Source organism: Trachemys scripta, chromosome 5 (assembly GCF_013100865.1).
Source record: "Trachemys scripta elegans isolate TJP31775 chromosome 5, CAS_Tse_1.0, whole genome shotgun sequence".
Taxonomy (NCBI): domain Eukaryota; kingdom Metazoa; phylum Chordata; order Testudines; family Emydidae; genus Trachemys; species Trachemys scripta.
The window spans coordinates 110,976,728-110,997,045 of record NC_048302.1 but is presented as its reverse complement, the minus strand read 5'-3'; the positions used below and the strand labels follow the sequence as shown (position 1 = coordinate 110,997,045).

The following is a 20,318-nucleotide window of genomic DNA, read 5'->3' as shown; positions in this document are numbered from 1 at the left end:
AAAATTAAGTCAGTAGAGGCCTAAATATAAATGTAGGTCTTTAAATCTCTGATCCTAAAGTTTTGGCCTACACATTGCCATACGTATAATGGCATTTTCATAATATGGCTGCTGATGTTCGTAAATGTACTAAAACTGATTAATGTCTGAGCATGCATTCTGAAAGTCAAATATAAAGGTGGATTAAAAGGAAAAGCTTTTATTTGAGAGGCAGAGAATAATCCACACTCACCAACTGAATTTAAATTGAGTAGTTGAGTACATCTGTTTGAAGTAAATATTTTGATCAAGATATTGCTTCTCTTTGGGAAATATATTACTTGTTCAAAGTGAAAGGATAAATTTTATTGATTAACATAAAGCATTCTTCAATTCTATTCCTTAAGAGTAAATGGGAGAAAAAGTGACATTCACAAGAATAGCTTAAAACCTATCTTCCACCCCCTTTACTTTTTGCAGTCTCCACGTGTCATTTGTTTGATTTTTGGCAACTTCAATCATCCTTTTTAAGGTGCAGGACAAAAGAAGCTACAAAACCTTAGTTTTTGTTAGTTCAGACCCTACAACAGTGTCTCGGTAGCCAAATTCTCTTCAAGTGTCTTGCCCATCACAATATTTCTAAAGTTAACTGACAAACCTGGCATGTTTATTTGTAGAATGTGACTACTTAATAAAATCTCTTGGTAAATAGTATGGTTTGTTATAACAATGTTTTTATGGCAAGTTTTTTCAATTGTAAATTTAAACAAAACAATGCATCTTTTATGTAGTACTGCAGTGGTAAAATGAAAGTCCTTGGAATTTTAAGCACGTGTTTCAGATTTAGCTGCTTACAGTGTCTGGAGTATGACTAAGCATCTTGTCTTGGATTATTGGAATGCAGAACAGACCTTGTATGTACTAGTTTACAGCATTTGTCTTTACATTTTATATTTGAAAATTCATTTGTTAGAAAATGGGGATTTCACTGTTTTTGCTCTCATTAATTTACAGAACTGTGGATTTTATCTAATTATTTACTACTGTAAGATAAATTCAGACATGTTCTAAGAACTAGCATATGTTTATAAATATGCAGTTCTAACTTTATTTACTCTGTTTAATCAGTATAAAGTCTCTGATCAAAGTAAGATGTAATTCTTATGTAAATCTAAATAAGTCTTTGAAAACTGGATGTTAAACTTTGTAAATTTTTATAATGGTCTTAATGCTATAGAAAAATAAGATTGTAACATTTAACATCTGGATTGATCTTTTATCCATATTGCTTTCCCATCAGGCATTTCAGATCAAAATATTAGTAAATAGCATTTAAGTTAGAGACTTAACTTTTTAAGATCAGTAGAATCCGAGCTGAAGACAGTGAGGTCATATACCAAAATTATAAAGCTATTGCTTACTGATTCTTCTATTAACATCTGACTCAAGTTGTTTTGAGGAGCACTAGAGAACATCAGAGAAAAGCCAAGCTGAAGTACCTGAACATTGGTCCCCAGGCTGCTTCTTTTAGAAATGGTCTTTTGTGTTTTGTTTTTTCCAAACTGCTTCTTGCTCATGCCAAAAATGCACAGAGAAGACTTGATTTATAGGTATTGCAACAGCAAGCAATTCAGTGTACTTATGCTAGACTAGGTCATGTTAACAGTCAATTGGAGAAGTAACTATGCTTCTCGTGGAAGTGCATTAGAACTGAGAAGCTAGTGGCTTATGGTGTCACTTTGGGGATTCTTTTTATTTTTGTTGAAGAGCCTGAATTGTGTCTCCAGTGTGGATAAGCTGGAGTCTTCCCCCCCCCCCCCTTGTGTGTTTAACGTGTTCTGTATTGAAAGGAAGCAATATTAGTCTTGAGGCCTCATTCACCACTACGTGCTTTCCTGTAGCCACTTACACCTGTGCAAAATAGATGTAAAATATTACCAAATCAGAAGTAGCCACTCATTTACATAAGTGGTAATATTTTACACCCATTTTGTAAGGTGTAAACAGGCATTACTCATTTTTCTCTGTGCTTCTCTATAAAGGGAAAACAAACTTGGGGAAATCGTTAGGAATATTACAAGAATAGTAGATTATTATAATAGACACTAGGAGATAGTGAGGAAAGGAAAATTACAATATAGGTTTACCTATGGAAAAAAGAGTTTGATATAATTGAAAGCTTCTCTGTATCTGCATTTCTTATTTGTAGTTTCCATTCCTAGCATCTTACTTAGTCTCAACACACCTGAAGAGCTTGCTTTTGAAAGCCACCAGATCGACCATGCTCACTGGAGGAGGTTGGGGGGGAGGGGGCGGCGCGGCGGGTAGACAGCAGATTTGTAACTGTTTACAGATAACTTTTTTCCACCATAAGAGAAAGAGAACTTAGGCAATGAACTGCACACAAAAAAAAAAAATTAGCATTAGTGCAACAGTAAGGTTGCAAGTTCAAATATTAATGTCTCTACTAAAAGTTAATGTTGCTCTTGTAACATTAGCAGTGTTGTGTTGCACATTTTATACTTCATAAAATACACAAGATACACAACATACTACCAAGTTATGTTGCTGAGTAATCTTAAGGAGATATCAACTTTAAAATTGCACTTTTACCTGAATTTTTTTTACATATGATCACTGAAAGAGATTGAAAAAAATACTTTTTTTCATTTATATATTTGACAGCACTTTGTGTGAGTTTAGGTTCACAGTTTCCCTACCTCTGTTTATGTGGGTCTTTCATATATCATCAGGGTAAAGAGAAACTTTTGAAAATAGGAAAATATGGTTGTAAAAACAACAAAAGTTGATAGAGAGAAATGGGAAAATGTAGTATCTGAATCTTCTCTTAGCTTTTTTAGTTGACTGATTTCAAATTGACAGTATCTCTTTAAACTTTCCTTGACTTTTTAGTGTGCTTAACCACTCAAACATGCATTTAATAAGAACATAATTGTATTTTATTAACATCCACTTTCAAAAAAATTGAAAAGAAATTGGAGAACTGTTTAAAAAAAACCCTGATCTTGCAACTGACTTCATGCGGGAAAAACTGTACATCCACACATAATCCCATTAAACCAGTTGCATTCCCTGCGAGTGCTGAGGTTTGCCCACACACAGCAACTTGCAAAATCAAACTATAATAATAATATATATGCAAAAATGCTATGTTAAAAATGTTCGTAGGCTTGCAAAGTCAAGCACTCCAAAGGTAGGAAATGCCCAAATTAAGGTTGCCTGTGCAACCAATGCACAAGACGAATGAGGCTTGGTGAATAAGGGCACGTCTTCACTACCCGCCGGATCGGTGGGTAGCAATCTATCTATTGGGGATCGACTTATCACGTCTAGTGAAGACGCGATAAAATCGATCCCTGATCGCTTTGCCGTCGACTCCGGAAATCCACCGCAGCAAGAGGCGGCAGCGGAGTCGACGGCGGCGCGGCAGCGGTCGACTTGCCGCCGTCCTCACAGCCAGGTAAGTTGACCTAAGATACGCAACTTCAGCTATGCGATCTTAGGTCGACCCCCCGCTGTAGTGTAGACCTAGCCTAAGATAACTGTTCTATATTTTTTTTTATCCTCCTTCAAACAAACACCATCCCAACCCTACACAAAAAATGAAGTTCCTCATTTCTTCATAAGCTTGTCTTTGGGGCTTAGAATTTAAGACACTACGTTGCTCTCTGTTCTATCTCAAGGAAAGTATTATTCCTGTTTTACAAAGGGATAACTGAGGCACAGGAACATTAAGAGTAAATTTGCAAAACTTGCCACTAATTTGGAGTACCCAACTTGATATATCCAGGGATGTGATTTTGTTGTAGCAGTTGATGTTCTCAAAGTACTGTACATATATTAATTAATCAGTCCTCACAACAACCCTGTGGCTGAGCATGGATGAGCATTATCCCCCTCTTATAGACTAGCACTGGAGAACTGAGACAAAAAGGCCAAGTGACTTGCCCAATTTCACACAGTGAATCAGTAGCAGAGCCAAAATTAGAATTTTGGACTGCCTCACTCTCAATTCTGTGGTCACTTTTCCAGACCATACTGCCTTACTGCCAGAGGGGCTGACCAACCACAGCTCCCACTGACTTTGATTGTTGTGAATGCTCAACACAATTGAAAAGTGGACTTCAGTTGTCTCAGATTTGGAGCCCAGAAAATGAGGAACATAAAGTGCATCTGGAATTTTTTTTTAGTTTAAGTGCCTTGCTCATGATTATGTAGGAAGTCTGTCAAAGCTAGGGATAGAACAGAGCTCTGGGGGGTGTTAATCAACTGCCTTAACCACAAGACTATCCTTTTTTTTTCTGCGGTCATCTGCCTTATTCACCACACACCTTCAACTTCTAACGTAAATGAGTCAGGGATCCTATGGAATCCTGATTCATTCACTTAAGCACCAAGCATCATTAATTCTGGCATTTTCTCATTTTTGAGTACTTGACTTTATAATCAATATTCTTTTTTGTAGTTTTTTGGTATGTAATTTTCACGTTTGTTTTCTTTTTCTTAAAGAAAAAGGCCAAAACCAAATTCTATTTGAACAGATTTCAGCAAAAAGCTTTTCTGGGACACAAAGATATCTTCTTGGGCATCAGGAGTATCCCCCTGCCAAATTTCAAGGTCCTGCAGCAAACCATAGAGGCTTTAGTTTTCCAAAGGAAAAAAGTCTGAATTTTTCTTATAATGGGAAGTGTTAGGCAGCTTGAAAGTGAGGGTGGCTACTGGTTTGTGTATGTGTGCATGCATACTTTAAAGGTACAAATATGCACAAAATCTTTTAATAATAATTACTCAGTAATTGAGTCCTTTTATGCACAACTCCCACTGAAATCAGAGTGAGTTCCACATACACAAAGCTGCAGGATTGGATCCTTCATTGTCTCAGCAATCATCTGGTTACAGTATAATAATGAATGTTCAAATTAAAAATATTATATGATTTCAGATTATAGTAAAGCAAGGATGTTTTAATATCAACAAAATGTATGGATATGTTGGGATTTTTTTTACTTGTGCTTTAAGGCATGTTCCAGTTAAACAGAGCAGCTATTGTAAGTTTCTGTGTAGGTCAGTTTGCAGTACTGTCATGTTTGCAGCTTCCTGTGAACAGAAAACTTCTCCTTTTTTAATAAAAAGGAGATTGGAATGAGGAGACATTTTTACACTTTAACCATCAAATTTAACTGACAAGACCCTGTTTGCTGCAATAAATATTTTAAAATCCTGGTGTGAGTATATGAGGATTTCCTATAATTTTTACTTTAACACATTTTTGTATTTTATGATTTTACATTTTTAATCCATAAACTAGCTAGCAGGAATCTCCAAGAAACTTTAAAGAATGTTAGCATTCTAAAGGCTTTTAAAAAAAATTCAGTAATTGAAACATTCTTGTTTTGTTTTGGTTTTGTCAAACTAACTTAGTGGGAAGAACAATATATGCAGCAATTATATGAAGTATAACAAGATGCAATTATAAATCAGTTAAAAGCAAGTTAAATGTTTTAATCTAAACTCATAACAGGATTTTTGATACATTGGTTCAATGGAGAAATTCCAAACTGCAAAAATTAGACTCTGCTAAACAATGTGCATGTGAACAAGTTTTCACAATGAGTATGAAAGAGAACACTAGAGCAGCCAACACTATTTCTGTGTTGCATGAAACAAAAAGTGGCTTTATCCTATTGGAGCTGATCCCAAAAGCACACTGCAGATCTCATGACCAGAGAATTAAGGTTAAGAAGTTTGTTCTTGTCAACTTTAACTTGGGTCAAGGGTATTGTTGCTAATGTGCTTGGAGTTAAATATTAGCTCTTTATGTCCCCTAGGCAGAATGAAAATACAGTATATATTTAAACTGTAGGCAGTGATTTTTCTTCTTTTTTAAGCGTAATAGCTAAAACCACGGTACTTTTTTTTTTTTTAAAGGTCGCTTGAGTTATCCACATCCAGGGACTGACAATCTTCTGATGTTAAATGGTAAGCAATTATTTCTAGCTTAGCTTAAATCTGAAATGTTAATGTAAAAATGGAATATTGTATTCTTTTACTGAGTTACCTGTATCCAGAAACAGTGACAATCTTCCAGGGACTGTCACCATCTTTCAGCATTAAATGGTAAGAGTTAATCTTACAACAGCTTTTAATTAGATCTAGCTTACTTTAAATTTGAAATTCTCACATGAAAATGTTTTCTTATTTTCTGTTCCCAAGGAAAACAATATTCTGTTCACCAGAAAAATCTAGTATTTATAGAAAGCAAGAATTAAAAAAATAGGAAGTATGGATTTCTGACATGGTATATTTTGTGGTGAATTATGCAGCTAAGGCTGTGTTTGTCTGAACTAACACTTTTGTGTACGAGAGGAGATTTGGAACTAGCTTTCTTCAAGTTCCTGTGCATATAGCCCCCACTTACCGTGTGCTTGTTTCCCTGCAGCATCCAGGAGTTCAGAAGTTTTAGCACTAGTGTCCAGAAGGGGTTCTGTATGCACCCTGCCCCCTTCCCCCCCCCATATCTATGAGGGCATAAAGGGCAGAGCAACACCACCTACCCCACAATTCCTTCTAACTGCTCCTCAGCAGAAAGTCAGAACAGCTTAGTGTCCTCCATATGCAATTTGTGATCTACAATACCCCCCAGTTTCTCTTCAGCAGAACTACCACCTAGCCAGTTATTCTCCATTTTGTTGTTGTGCATTTAATTTTTCCTTCCTAAGTGAAACACTTTGTACTTGTCATTATTGTATTTCATTGTGGATTTCAGACCAATTCTGTAATTTGTAAAGGTCACTTTAAATTCAAATCCTGTTCTTCAAAGTGCTTGCAACCCCTCCCAGCTTGATGTCATCTGCAATTTATAAGTATACTCTCCATTCCATTATCCAAGTCAATAATGAAAATATTGAATAATACTGGACCCAGACTGACCCTTGTGGGACTCCATTAGATATGCCCGCCCAGTTTGATACTGAATTCTTCCATGAGTTCTTGAAGATAATTGCTACCTGTTCTGATATTGCTTCAGCTTAAGTAACCTAGAATGAATTTCATTAGGGCCTGCCATCTTGAATGGCCTCATGTACTCATATGACACGTTTCTCCAGACTGAGGCCTCTTCAGTCCAAACATCCAGGGTATGAATCAACAAGTAACAATCCTGTGGATGATCCTGTTGTCTCTTCGCTGGTAGTTAGATCCAGACAATGTTTGCTGAGGATTCTTTCACTCAGATAATGCCCATGAAGACAGTTAATTGTTGACCCATGTAGAAAGGACTGGAGTGCACATCTAAACCAATTCCACGTTCGTGGTCTATGGACACTGGAGATTTGTCAGCTCACGTAAACATCCTAGAATTGAGGGTGATTCACCAGGCTTGCAAATCGTTTCTACCTCTTTTAAAGCACCAAGCAGTACACATCCTGATGGACAGCTCTATAGCAATGTATTACTTAAACAAGCAAGTGGCAGCAAAATCAGATGACCTGTATCAAGAGGTTGTTTCACTGTTGGAATGGTGCATTCTTCACCGTATAGCTCTGACATCTTCCAGGGGAATTGAACCCCCGACAGATCAGCTACAAAAAGAATTCATCCGCCAACGAATGCTCTTTGCAGTAGTAGCAGAGTATTCAGGACACAGAGGTTTCTGCAAATAGATCTCTTTACAACCAGAGATTACAGAGAGGGCCCTCTGTTGTGTTGTTGAGAGGGCCAGACAGGATGTTTCAGCAGACACGTTTCATATTGCATGGTCAGATCATCTAGTCTATGCATTTCTCCTGTTCCTGTTAATCCCCAGGATACTAAGGAAAGTGAAACAAGATAGGGCTCAAATGATCCTAGTGGGTCCGTCATGGCCTCACCAGTTCTGGTATCCAGAACTACTGCATCTCTCCAGTCACTGGTTCATAACTCTCCCACTCCTGATTCTGGGCACGTACTCCATCTGGACCAAACATCTCTTCATCTCATTGCGTGGAGACTGTCTGGTTAACATCAACAAATAGGGGGAGTTCTGCCAAGGTCCAGGAGATCCTCATGGAATGTAGAAAATCTTCAACCAGGAAAACATACACAGCTAAGTGGAAGCATTTTTCCTTCTGGGTGAAGGTGAGGCAACTTGATCATGTTGATCTTATTCTATTCATTCTAGACTCTACTGCTTTAAAAACAGTAATCAAGCCTGGAATTTAGCTCAATTTAAAATTCACTGCGCTGCAATTATGACCTTTCCTCCTCCTGCTCACGGTTCCTCAGTTTTTTCCCATTGAACCATCACAAAGATTCTAAAGGGGCTATTGCATTGTTTCCACCATTAGGAGAGATACCACTTTTGTGAAACTTGAGCTTAGCCCTTTCTTCACTAATGGGACCTCCATTTGATTCCCTTTCATCTTGCTCCCTCCATCATTAAGGGTGAATTTTTTGGTGGCAGTTACTTCTGGGTGCAGAGTAAGTGAGATCCAAGCACTCACGTCAAATCCCCATATGGTTTTTTTTTTTTTTTTTATGCAGATAGGATGAGGCCTCATAGTTACTCTAAATTTATCCCAAAAGTTGTTTGTGATTTTCACATTAGTCAATATATACACTTACTGTATTTTTTCCAAAGCCTTAACTATCCCTTGATGAGGTAAAGTTACATACCTTGGATAACAGGGGGGGTCTCTTCTATTATTTTAATAGATTGAGACTGTTCTGGAGATTTCCTAGACTTTTTATCATATATGGCAATTTATCAAAGGTTAGACTAGTCCCCCCTCAAAAATTATGTAAATGGATTGTGGACTGTATCAAGATTTCATACCTTGTTAATAAGCTACAACATCCAGTTCCAGTGACTTCTCATTCTACTAGATCCCAAGCTACCTCAGCAGTGTGCTTCAGTAGTATTCCAATAGTTGAAATTTGTAGACCAGCTACATGGTCCTCAGTGCCTTCATTTACCAACAATTATACTCTGGTGTCAGCATCTAGAGCTAATACTCGGTTTGGAAGAGAAAGTCTTCAGTCTTTTCCAAATAACCACCTAGCTCCTACCACCTGGAACATCAAACTGCTACTAAACGTCATAAGTGAGATTCACATGCATAGGAACTCAAAGAAAGAGGAATGGTTACTTATCTTATAGTAGCTATTTGTTCTTTGAGGTGTTCTGCATTTGGATCCCATGACCAGTCCTCCATCCCTGCAGCTCGGAGACTATTCATGGGACTCTGGGCAGCGAAGGAACCACTGAAAAGTGGGCAAGCTCATTCTGCCCTTTATGCCCTCCAAACAAGCTGTTGGAGTGCGAGGACATGATGGATGCATGCACGACCCCTAGTAGACACCTCTGATAAAACTTCTGAACTCGCATGGGGGGTGGAGGGTGACAGCACATTGTAAGTTGCATCCACATGTACAGAACATATCAAAGAACAACTATAAGGTAAGGTACTTCTTTGAGTACAGGTCTGACTCTCCCTGAGCCATGCTGAAGTTAGAGAGTTCATGTTCATATGTCAAAACTTCATGAACATCTGCTTCTCAATGCAGGCATGCTTCTGTAATGTTTTGAACTTTGGTTACATTGCTTTTTATGTCTACAGAAAGAGGCAGAGCTAGAGGATCATGTAAGTGCAATAATAAATCAGAATTTTTACACACGGGTCTGGTGGACACTTTAAAAAAAATGTAGACCTGTAATTCTCCATTAGTGCAGCTGCATCAGAACTGATAACAGTGGAAGTTGCAGTGTAGACTTGGTACAGCTATTTTTGCTACTGTGGCCTTGTCTACATTGACAGACATGTGTAGGGTATGTGTAGCTACACACAGCAATGAAAAGCAGGCAGTGAAAGACTCTGGCAGGGGAGAGGCAGCAGGCAAAGTCTCCAGCATCAACTTTCCCTGCTGCTGGAGTCTTTCACTGGAGCAGGGAAAGGATCTGGTGGCAGGGAGCTTCCGTAGTCTTTTCCTGCTGCTTCCCCTCTGCCAGAACCTTTTGCTGCTGCTGGAGCCTTTTTTGCTGTGGCACGGAAAGGCTCCAGCAGCTCCCCATTTCTGGAGCTTTTCCCCACTGCCTCCCTGCTGCCAGAGCCTTTCTCTGTGATGGGGAAAGTTTCCAACAGCAGAGAGGCAGCAGGATGCTACACTGCTAAAAATAGCATTGTAGAGGTGGGGGGAACTGCTTGGACATGTAGACAGCTGTGTAGGGTATAAACCCTAATGTTCTGGCATGTCTTTACTTGTTAAACAACATAAACTGTGAGGCAATGCTTTTTATACCTGTGCTAAGGGGGCGTGCCATGTATATATTTTACCTGCTGCTGCTAAGTGTAGACATAGCGTGTGTTGATGCCATTGGAGAATGGAGAATATGAATCCAAGCTTTGCTGGTGAAAAAACAATCATAGTAAGAAGACTTTGTATCAAGATTAGAGGCCTTGGGCATGATTTATTTTTTTCCATTGTCTTGCACCTTGTGTAGTCATTGGTACCTGTGCAAAATGGGGTATAAAATGCTGCAAAATCAGAATTCTCCAATATAGTATTTTAAGTGAGTGGAGTATTCTGATTTGGTACTGTTACACCAGAAAAAGTTGAGTATTACACATGGGGCAAATCTGGAGAATCAGGCTGTTTGGGTAATGTGCTGCCCTTTTAGAGATGACGACAAACCCTAATGGATGAAAAACAGCTTGTTTACTGTTGAAATAAAATTTACCACGTGGCAGTACAGACCCTATATCCCCAAATTTTGGCTGGAAACTAGATTACATATAGATGTCCTTGATATTAAGAAATTTATTCCAGCAAGTACTTAGCTTTGTGGTTATAGTTGTTACTGTTGTAACTAAGTGGCTGTCTGTGGATGCTATGGCCCTCTGTTCATTTCAGGTCTTCACTTTTTAAACAGTGATTCGTTCCAGTGGCTTAAAAATAGCAGTGGAAGGACCAGAAACTTGATATCCCAGTTCTGGAAGCTGCTCCGTGCAGATGTCCATTGATTTAAATGAAACTGAGAGGGTGTAAGGGAAATCTCTTCTACTACTACTGCTGCTACTACTTTATGAGCAACTGTCAAATGTTTCAATATAATCCAATGTAGGAGATTCATATTTTTGATTCAACTTCAACCTGCTATCCTCTTTAGAATTTTGAGGCTTCTCTCTTCCCACTGTGCTAGCTCTTTTACCGTACAAGACATTAGGTTATGCAATGGTATATTTTGTGGATTCTCTGCTTCAATCAATGATCTTGGGAGAATAGACCTTTATACTTTTGGCCTACTCAAACAAAGTAACCTTGTCATAAAGAGAGAGAATCTACATCTGGAGACTGATCTTGTCGTCGATTAAATCTATGCAATTTTGTTGTTAATTCCAATGGAATTGGAATTGGTTCCCCAATCGGTTTGGAAGTTAGCAGTCCGCATAATAGCTATAATTCTTTAAAAGCCTCAAATATATGCAAGTTTTATTGCTCTTATTAAAAAATCATTTAAAAGCCTGATTTCATAGATTGCTTTTTAACTGATTTTGATTGTCTTAATAGAAGGGCATTCTTGTCAGGTATTCTAGGTTCTTCTTTGTGTGGCTCTACATATTCCCTGTTATGGGTAATAGGCTGCAGCAATCGGCACAATGGTAGAACTAACCCTAAATTTTATTATTTATTTATTTTATTTATAACTTGCTCCAGGCAGTGCCAGTTACAGTGCACATGGGCCCACTCCTATCCCTCCTCTCAGCATCTTTGAACATGCCAAGGGCAAAACTATTTAAAGGGATGCTGCACCCTCTACCACATCAGTTCCTTCCAACTACTTGTGCCAGATGGAAGTGAACCACTCTGGCCTTGAGATCTGAGGGGTTTTTTCCTCTTATACTAGTGTTTTAGATAATTGTTGATAAGTTGAAATGTTAGTTTAATTAGGGTTTGTAGTTATAGTTAGTTTAGTACAGTTGTTTGTTTCCGTGTGACAGTGAAACCGAAGAAGAAAAATTCAGGATTTAATAGACACTTATTCTGCTCAGCCATCTTTCCAGCACCAAATGACCACCTTGATTACCTTAAGGATATGTCTAAATTGCAAATAAAAACCTGCAGCTGGCCTGTGTCAGTTGACTTGGGCTCAGGCTAAGGGGTTGCTTAATTGCGGTGTAGATGTTTGAGCTGGGGCTGCAGCCTGAACTGTGGGACCCTTCCACCTCAGAGGGTCTTGGAGTCGAGGCTCCAGCCTGAGACCAAACATGTACACAACAGTTAAACAGTCCCTTAGCTTGAGCTCCATGAGCATGGGCCAGCAGCAAATTTTTAAATGCAGTGTAGACATTCCCTAAGTGCCTTGGTGAAGGTTGTTCTCCTTCTGTTTGTCAGACTCTTATACCTAAAGTGCATGAGGAGAGGCAAAATAGACTGCAAGTGTTCCAGACTAAAGGAGCTGCCAAGCCTCTGGGCTCTAGGAGATTGTCTGATTTGAAGACTTAAGCTTGTTTCAGCTCTGACCGCCTCATCTAGTAAGGTTAAGGTGCATAAAGAATTCCATGATCTATGTCTTTGCTGGTTCAGGCTTCTGTCTCTGTTTTATTAAAGCTGGTAAGGTGTTTGAAGGCACAGTCAGGTCAATTGACAATGAAGGAATCTATGATTAAGCCTCGATTCCAACTATGTTGGTTCGGAAAAAGACGAGGGAGGAGACAGCCTCTGTTGGCTGTGCCAGATCCCATGGGTCAGATTTATTGGATCCATCCGATATGGATTTGTCTTCTGCAGTTCCTACTCTGAGACCAAAGTCAGTTCTGCAATTGGCTTCACGTTCCAGAGTAATGGAGTGGAGTCTCTCTTCAGATCCAATGATGCCTAAGCCTGTAGGAGTGGCATCATTGCCCACTCCTACTCTGGTGCTGATACCAGATCCAAAAGATAGCTATTGCTGTGGTGGCAGATGAGTGTTACCCTTCAGCATCTGAGTGTTCATCAGCTCTGAGGTGGGGGAGAGGAGAAAAGAGAGACTTCATTGGTTCTGATATCTAAATCTCCTTCACCTGAAAGGAGGGGTAGAGAGGAAGATATTATGAGCCTTTCTCCAGATCCATCTTTGCCTCCTCCTAAGACTCCGACAGGATCTCCAGGCAAATCTTTCTCACTTTTTATGTCTCTGCATCCTCCAGTACCATTTCTCTCTCCGGTAAAATTCATAGTGGAACTAAAGTTGGATCCACAGTTAGATGAGGATGGAGAAAGAGTTAAAAAGATCTGAACCATCCAGATATATGCCGCCTACTTCTAGCTTTCCTCAATCTTTTGGACAATTTGTGTCTTCTAATCCTATAGGTATGTTCCCAGATCCCATCTATAGGAGAGACTGGTCTTCCTGGTCTCAGTGACCTTATTGGGCTACCCCATGAGAGTTCTTGAATCATCCACCTTATTGATGAAGTAGTGACATTCTTATTGACAAGGATCCAGCTGCTGAGGAATCTTTGGATCCAGTTTGACCAGATGCATCTGCAACTCAGATTGGTGGCCCTTAAAACTTTTTCTGAGGAAGAGGATGAGCAGTTTGTTCCTCTTTTTCAGCAGGATCAGGTGGATACAGAATTTATTGCCTGATGAGCATATGGGCATTGATTCTGCATTGTCTCCTTCTAAGGATGGTTTACAAATCCATGAATTAATGGATCGTATTGTATTGACTTTGAACTTCCTTTCAATTGTTGTGGAAGAGGCGTTGCATCCAGTATTTGACATTTTTTTGGTGCTCCTTCCAAGAATAGAATTTCTTTACCAAATTGAATGGTCTCTTATAACCAGCTAAAGCTGTTAGGTTAACAAGGGATAGCCCAATCTCTAAAAAGCAGATAAACGTTATCAAATACCACATGCGGGGTTTTAGTATTTACATACTCACTCCACATCAAATTCTCTGATGGTTGCAGCAGCCAGTAATAGATTTAGGCCTGGTCACGCCCATTTGACTCCAGGTTATAGAGAGAGGGTTTTTTTCTTTCTTCTCTAGGGATTAGGGTGGCTAATTAGCAGGCAGTGATGGCCCATTACTGGTTTCACTTGTGGGAGAAAATGGCTTTGTTTGTGCAGAGGAGACTGGCCAGTGAAATATCGGCAGAGGAACAAAATGTGGCAAAACATGCTCTCAGGGCTTCTTTTGATGTTCCTGCCTCTCTTCATTCAGAGCTTTGGCATCTGCTGTTACATTGAGAAAGCATGCATAGACTGGATACTAAATATAAAGATAAGCATCTCCCCTTTGAGGGTGATGGTGCTGTTGGTGGTAACCTTTCTAGTAATTTGTCCATTTTAAGAGACCCAGATCTGTTGTTCACTTGATTTATATCCTATTCCTAGAAAGAGACTCCTACCTCCTTTTCATTACTAGAGACCGATTTATCCTCAGTCTTCAACTTATTTTTCATCTCAGAAATGTTACCTACATCAGCAGACTACATCATCTTTTCAGTCTCAACATAAAAAGAAATAATTCAGATCTAGGCCTAAATTGAAGCAATCTGCTCTCTGTTTCGTCTTCACTGACTAAATGGCCTCAGATTTAACATGAGAATCAAGGGTCCTTCTCTCCCTTTGTTTGGGGACAAACTAATCCATTTTATCAACAACTGGAGGCTTATTACATTGGACAAGTGGGTCCTAGAAATAATAGTAAAGGGCTATGCAATACAGTTAGAACAGTTACCTCCTTTCAGTTCCCCTATCCTTCCCTTTTCAGGGTTATGAGGTTATTCTTCTGTCAAAAGTTCAGAAATTGCTTCTGAAAGGTGCTGTGAACAAAGTACCCAAGTATCTATGCGGTCAGAGGTTTTAGTAGATATTTCCTGATCTAGAAAAAAGATGAGGGTTTATGTCCAATTTTAGATTTAAGGAAATGGAAAAGGTTTGTTGAGAAGTTTCATTCTGGAGTGCTAACCCTAGCCTCCATAATTGCCTCACCTTCAATTATTGACTCGTTCACTACTCTCTATTTAAAAGATGTTTCAATTCAGCCAAATCATCGGAAATACTTCCAATTGATGATGGCACAAAGACATCGTCAGTACGAGATCCTGCCACTTGAGCTCTCAGAGCTTTTCTGTATTAGCAGTGCATCTCAGAAGATACGGTATTTGTTTAAACCTATTTAGAAAACTGTCTGCTGAAGTCATCTTCCTGCAAAGGTCTGCTAGGTTACATCCTCTGCTAGGTTACATCCTCTGCTAGGTTACTACCTCCCTTTTTACGGATTTTAGATTATTTCTGAATATAAGAAAGTAAAATCTATGCTCATCTCAGGAAATCTGTTTTTATATGGTCTATAATGCAGTAGTAGGAAGAGCTTTCCTCCCAGAGGAAAGACTTCTGAAGATAGTGTGCAGTCTATTTTAGAGATTTGTCATTGATTCCAGGCAATGATTTTCTTGTTGGGTCTGATGGGTCTTATGGCAATGATTACTTATGTTATTCTGTTTGCGTGCCTCAGGGTAAGGCCAAAGCAGCACTGGTTGGCTCAAGCTTACAAGCCAAATCTGGACAGTCTTCATATGTTAATTGTCATGCCTCAGTACATTTTTAGATTCTTTGTGGTGGACAAACTGTGACATAAACTTTTCAAGGGGGTCCTGTTCAATCCCCCTTGCTGTCCAGCACATAACATCTGTTGCATCTAACAATGGGTGTGGAGCTCATCTGGACTCTTTTATAGTTCATAGACACTTGGTGTCTCAGGAAAAGAATTTTGTACATAAACATTTTAGAATTACTTGCTATTCTTCTGGCTGTCATATCTTTTCTTCCTCGTAAATGGGAAGACTGTTCAGTTAGCGACAGACAATACAATGACTGTGTATGTCAACAAATAAAGAGGCACCCCTTCTTCTCTAATAGGTGCTGAGGCAGTCAATCTGTGGTACTGGTGCATTCTTCACAGGGTCTATCCAGTGGCTCTGCATCTAGCAGGGGAGAGCAGTGTGTTCACAGATAAGCTCAGCAGAGGCAGTTCTCAGATGCATGAGAGATCACTAAAGGATCAGGTGGTGTAAGAGATTTTCTCCAGCTAGAGTCAGCCCCATGTTAGAGCTCTTTGTGACAAGATTCAACAAAAAATCTCTTTTCTGATCAAGAGTGGGAAAGGACAGTCACTTGATCTTGGATGCTTTCCATTGGGGGAGAGCCTTTTCTATGCTTGCCCTGCCTTTCCATTAATTCAGAAGATAAAGGGAAAATAAGACAAGACAGGGCAAGAGTGATCCTGATTGCTCCAGCTTGACTGAGACAGCAGTGGACATGTTCCAGTAGTCAGAGGGAGTCTGTATCTCTCCCCCCACCCCAGTCAGAGGGAGTCTGTATCTCTCCCCCCACTCCCCTATTTCTAGGCCTGTTGTCACAGCAGCAGGACAGGACTCATCATCCAGTTTCTCCTTCTGACAGCCTGTACGGTCAGACTTTGACTAATCTAAAATACTCTTGTTCCTTGTTGGTTCAAAATGGATTGCTTAATTCTAGAAAACAATGTAAGAGGAAAGATTATTACTTGAAATGAGTTAGATTTGCTCCTTGGATGCATGGCAAATATGACTCACCAGTTACAGCTTCTATTCCCTGTATATTGGAGTGTTTTGTTGTATTTAAAGTCTGAGGGTTTCTAATTCTTCTTTAAGAGTTCATTTAATAGCTTTCTCATTTTATCATGCTTTGATGGCAGATCATTACTTGTGCAAAATACAGCTAAAAGGTTTACAAAGAGGTTATCTAACTTGCACCTCCCCTTGAGAGATCTGTTTCCAACATGGGATCTTAATTGGTTTTAGCAAGGCTTATGAAGCGCCTTTGGAAGTGTGTTCCTTATTTTAACTATTAAAACTATGTTTATTGTTGTTATAACATAAGACAGAAGGGTGGAAAAAATGCAGGCATATCTGCCATTTGCTATTTTTCATAAAGACATGGTCATTCTTAGACCTGATCCCAGGTTTTTACCAAAAACAGTATCTGAGTTTCACATCAGTCAGACAACTAATTTACCAGTGTTTTTTCCAAAGCCACATGCTAATAAAGGGAATCTGCTTTACATACTTTCGAGGCTAGAAGAGTTTGAGCATGTTGTTTAAACAGAACTAAAGATTTTAGGAGGTCGTATAAGTTGTTTCTTATGCTAAGAATTATACGGGTTACAATGTATCTGCTCAGCCTGTTTCCAGATTGATTAAACAATGTATTCTTGACTATTACAAGTTAGCGGCAGTCCCAGTGCCTACTACTGTGAGATCTTATTCCCTGAGGGCAGTGGTAGAATCTTTAGCTTATCTTAAATGTGTTCCTAATGGGAAATCTGTAAGGCCGCTGTTTGGAAGTCAGTCCATACATTATGCTTTGGATCTGGTGGTTTCAAGAGCAGATGCTAGATTTGGTAAAGCGGTGTTTTGATTGTTATTTAATTAGAACTCTGTTACCTCCTGAGTGTTTTCAGCTCTACTAGTCAAACCACCCATAAATGATAATATGCAGGGCCACTCAAAGAAGTTAAGGTTACCTACTTGTAACTGGAGTTCATTGAGATGACTGCATATTCACACTTCCCACTGACCTTCCTCCTGCCCCTTTCTCAGACTCCTATCTTGGTTTCTCAGGGTCAGCGGTAGAAGGAACTGAGGCGGTAGAGGGCACAGTGCCACCTTATATAGACTTGTCCACAGATCATTTGAAGATGCTGAGGGAGCAGGTAGGATGGCTGTACGTGTGTTCTAACAGGCACTGCTTGGAGGAAGTTCTGTTAAGCTGCAGTGGTTGGCACATTACCCATAAGCGGTAATATGCACAGTTGTCTCAAAGAACTCGGGTTAGAAGTAAGTAACCTTAATTTCTACATGTCTGGTAACAAACTTACTAAACCTAATATTTAAAGTTGTCATGACTTTTAAAAAATATATATTTAAACATTCCCCTACAAAGAGAAACAGAAAGTGAAACTGACTAGTCTGCTTTTATTGTTCAAAGTTGAATCAAGTGTAAAAAGTAAATAAACAGCAGAAACAGTAAAAAGTGCAATCGCTTTTTAACATTTTGTCCAAACAATCTAAAAGTGTAATACAGATAAGGAGACATGACATGTTTTAAAAATGTGATACCCTGATAGTTTCTTTAATTTTCCTCTTTACCTCATAGAGGAAGAAATTCTTTGTGTAGCAAATAACTACAGAAGGTCAAATATAAAGTGTTATAAATAGAACTGTGCAAAGTACTTGTTTTTGGGTTCAGTGGCTGTTCTTCATCTAATGTCAAGCCTAAACTTGTTGATGGCCAGTTTATATCCATTTGTTCTTGTATCCACATTGGCACTTAACTTAAATAACTCATCTCCCTCCTTGATATTTATCCTTCTGGTGTATTTATAGAGAGCAGTCCTATCTGCCCTCAGCCTTCAGTTTGTTAGGCTAAACAAGCCAAACTCTTTGAGTTTCCTCTCATAAGGTAGGTTTTCCGTTCCTCTGATCATCCTAGTAGCCTTGTCTGCATCTGTTCCAGCCTGAATTCATCTTTCTTAAACATGGGAGACCATAATTGCACACAGTATTCCAGATGAGGTCTCACCAGTGTCTTGTATAATGATAACGCTTCCCGGTTTCCACTGGAAATATCTCACTTGGTGCATCCTAGAACTGCATTAGCCTTTCTCATGGCCACATCACATTGACAGCTCATATTCATCTGGTGATCAATCAGTATTCCCAAGTCTTTCTCCCCCTCTGTCACTTCCAACTGATAAGTCCCCTGCTTATACAAAAATTCTAGTTGTTAATCTCAAAGTGCATGACCTTGCACTTTGCACTGTTAAATTTCATCCCATTTCTATTACTCCAGTTTTCAAGGGCATTCAGATCTGCTTGTATGATATTCCGGTCCTCCTCTATGTTGGTAATACCTCCCAACTTAGTATCATCTGCAGATTTTATTAGCACACTCTCAATTTTTGTGCCAAGGTCATGAATGATATTGTTAAATAAGATTGGTCCCAAAACCCGTCCCTGAGGAACTCTACTGGTAACCTCCCTTCTCTTCCCCCCCCGCCCCCGAAGGGATATTCACCCCTTCTTGTCAACTGTTGGAAATGGGCCACATCCACCCTAATGAATTGGCCTCGTTAGCACTGACCCCCCACTCAGTAAGGCAACTCCCATCTTTTCATGTGCTGTGTATTTATACCTGCCTACTTTATTTTCCACTCCATGCAACTGATGAAGTGGGTTATAGCCCACGAAAGCTTATGCCCAAATAAATTTGTTAGTCTCTAAGGTGCCAAAGGACTCCTTGTTGTTTTTGCTGATGAAGACTAAAACGGCTACCCCGTGAAACTTCTTAAAAAAGGAGATCAGGTTGGTCTAGCATGATCTACTTTTTTGTAAAACCACATTGTATTTTATCACAATTACTGTTCACCTCTATGTTCTTAACTGCTTTCTCTGGCAAAATTTTGTTCCAAGACCTTGCATGCTATTGAGGTTAAACTAACAGACTTGTTGTTTCCAAGGTCAGTTTTTTCCCCCTTTTCTTAAAAATAGGTACTGTATTAGCATATCTCCAGTCACAGGAAACGACCCCCGAGTTTATGGGTTCATTAAAAATCCTTGCTATTGGGCTTGCAATTCCATGTGCCAGTTCCCTTAATATTCTTGGATGGAGATTATCTGGGCCCTCAATTTGGTCCCATTAAACTGTTTGAGTTTTACTTCCAATTTGGATGTGGTAATTTCTACTTCCATATTCTCATTTCCATTAGCCATCCTGTCACTGCCCCTAAACGTCTCATTGCCTCAGGTTTTTAATAAGGGTAAAATATTCATTTAGGAGTTGGACCATGCCTAGATTATCTTTTAATATTCACCTCATCCTCAGTGCTTAGTGCTCCCATTTCTTCTTTCAGTCTTTTTTTCTTTTTTATATGTGGTTATAGACCCTTTTTACTATTGTTTTTAATTTCCTTTGCAAGGTCCAGCTCTGCTTGGCTTTTGGCAGTTCTCACTTTTTCCCTATACTTTCTGATCTCCAAGAGGTAGTTTTCCTTGCTGATCCATCCCATCTTCCATTCCTTGCAGGCTTTCTGGTTTGTCTTAATCTGTTAGATATACTTGCTCATCAGTTTGGTCTGCAACCCTTCCCTGTGAAATTTCTACCCTTGCTTGGGATGCAGGCTTCAGATAGCTTCTGCATCTTGACTTAAAGAAATTCCAAGACTCCTCCACATTCAGAACCTTGAGTTCTTCAGTCCAATCCATATTCCTAACTACCAGTAATTCCCTTAATATTTTTTTTTAAAGTTT

The 20,318-nt window shown here is 39.2% G+C and overlaps 1 protein-coding gene across 6 annotated transcripts in view; it reads left to right on the top strand.

Annotated features, from left to right (window-relative positions):
* Positions 1–20,318, top strand: part of CPEB2 (cytoplasmic polyadenylation element binding protein 2) — an 84,876-nt gene that overhangs the window by 21,218 nt on the left and 43,340 nt on the right. For all 6 annotated transcript variants that reach the window (XM_034770672.1, XM_034770670.1, XM_034770674.1 and 3 more), the window contains exon 4: positions 5,929–5,979. In XM_034770672.1, the coding sequence (XP_034626563.1) occupies positions 5,929–5,979 (51 nt within the window). The remainder of the gene's footprint in view (positions 1–5,928; positions 5,980–20,318) is intronic.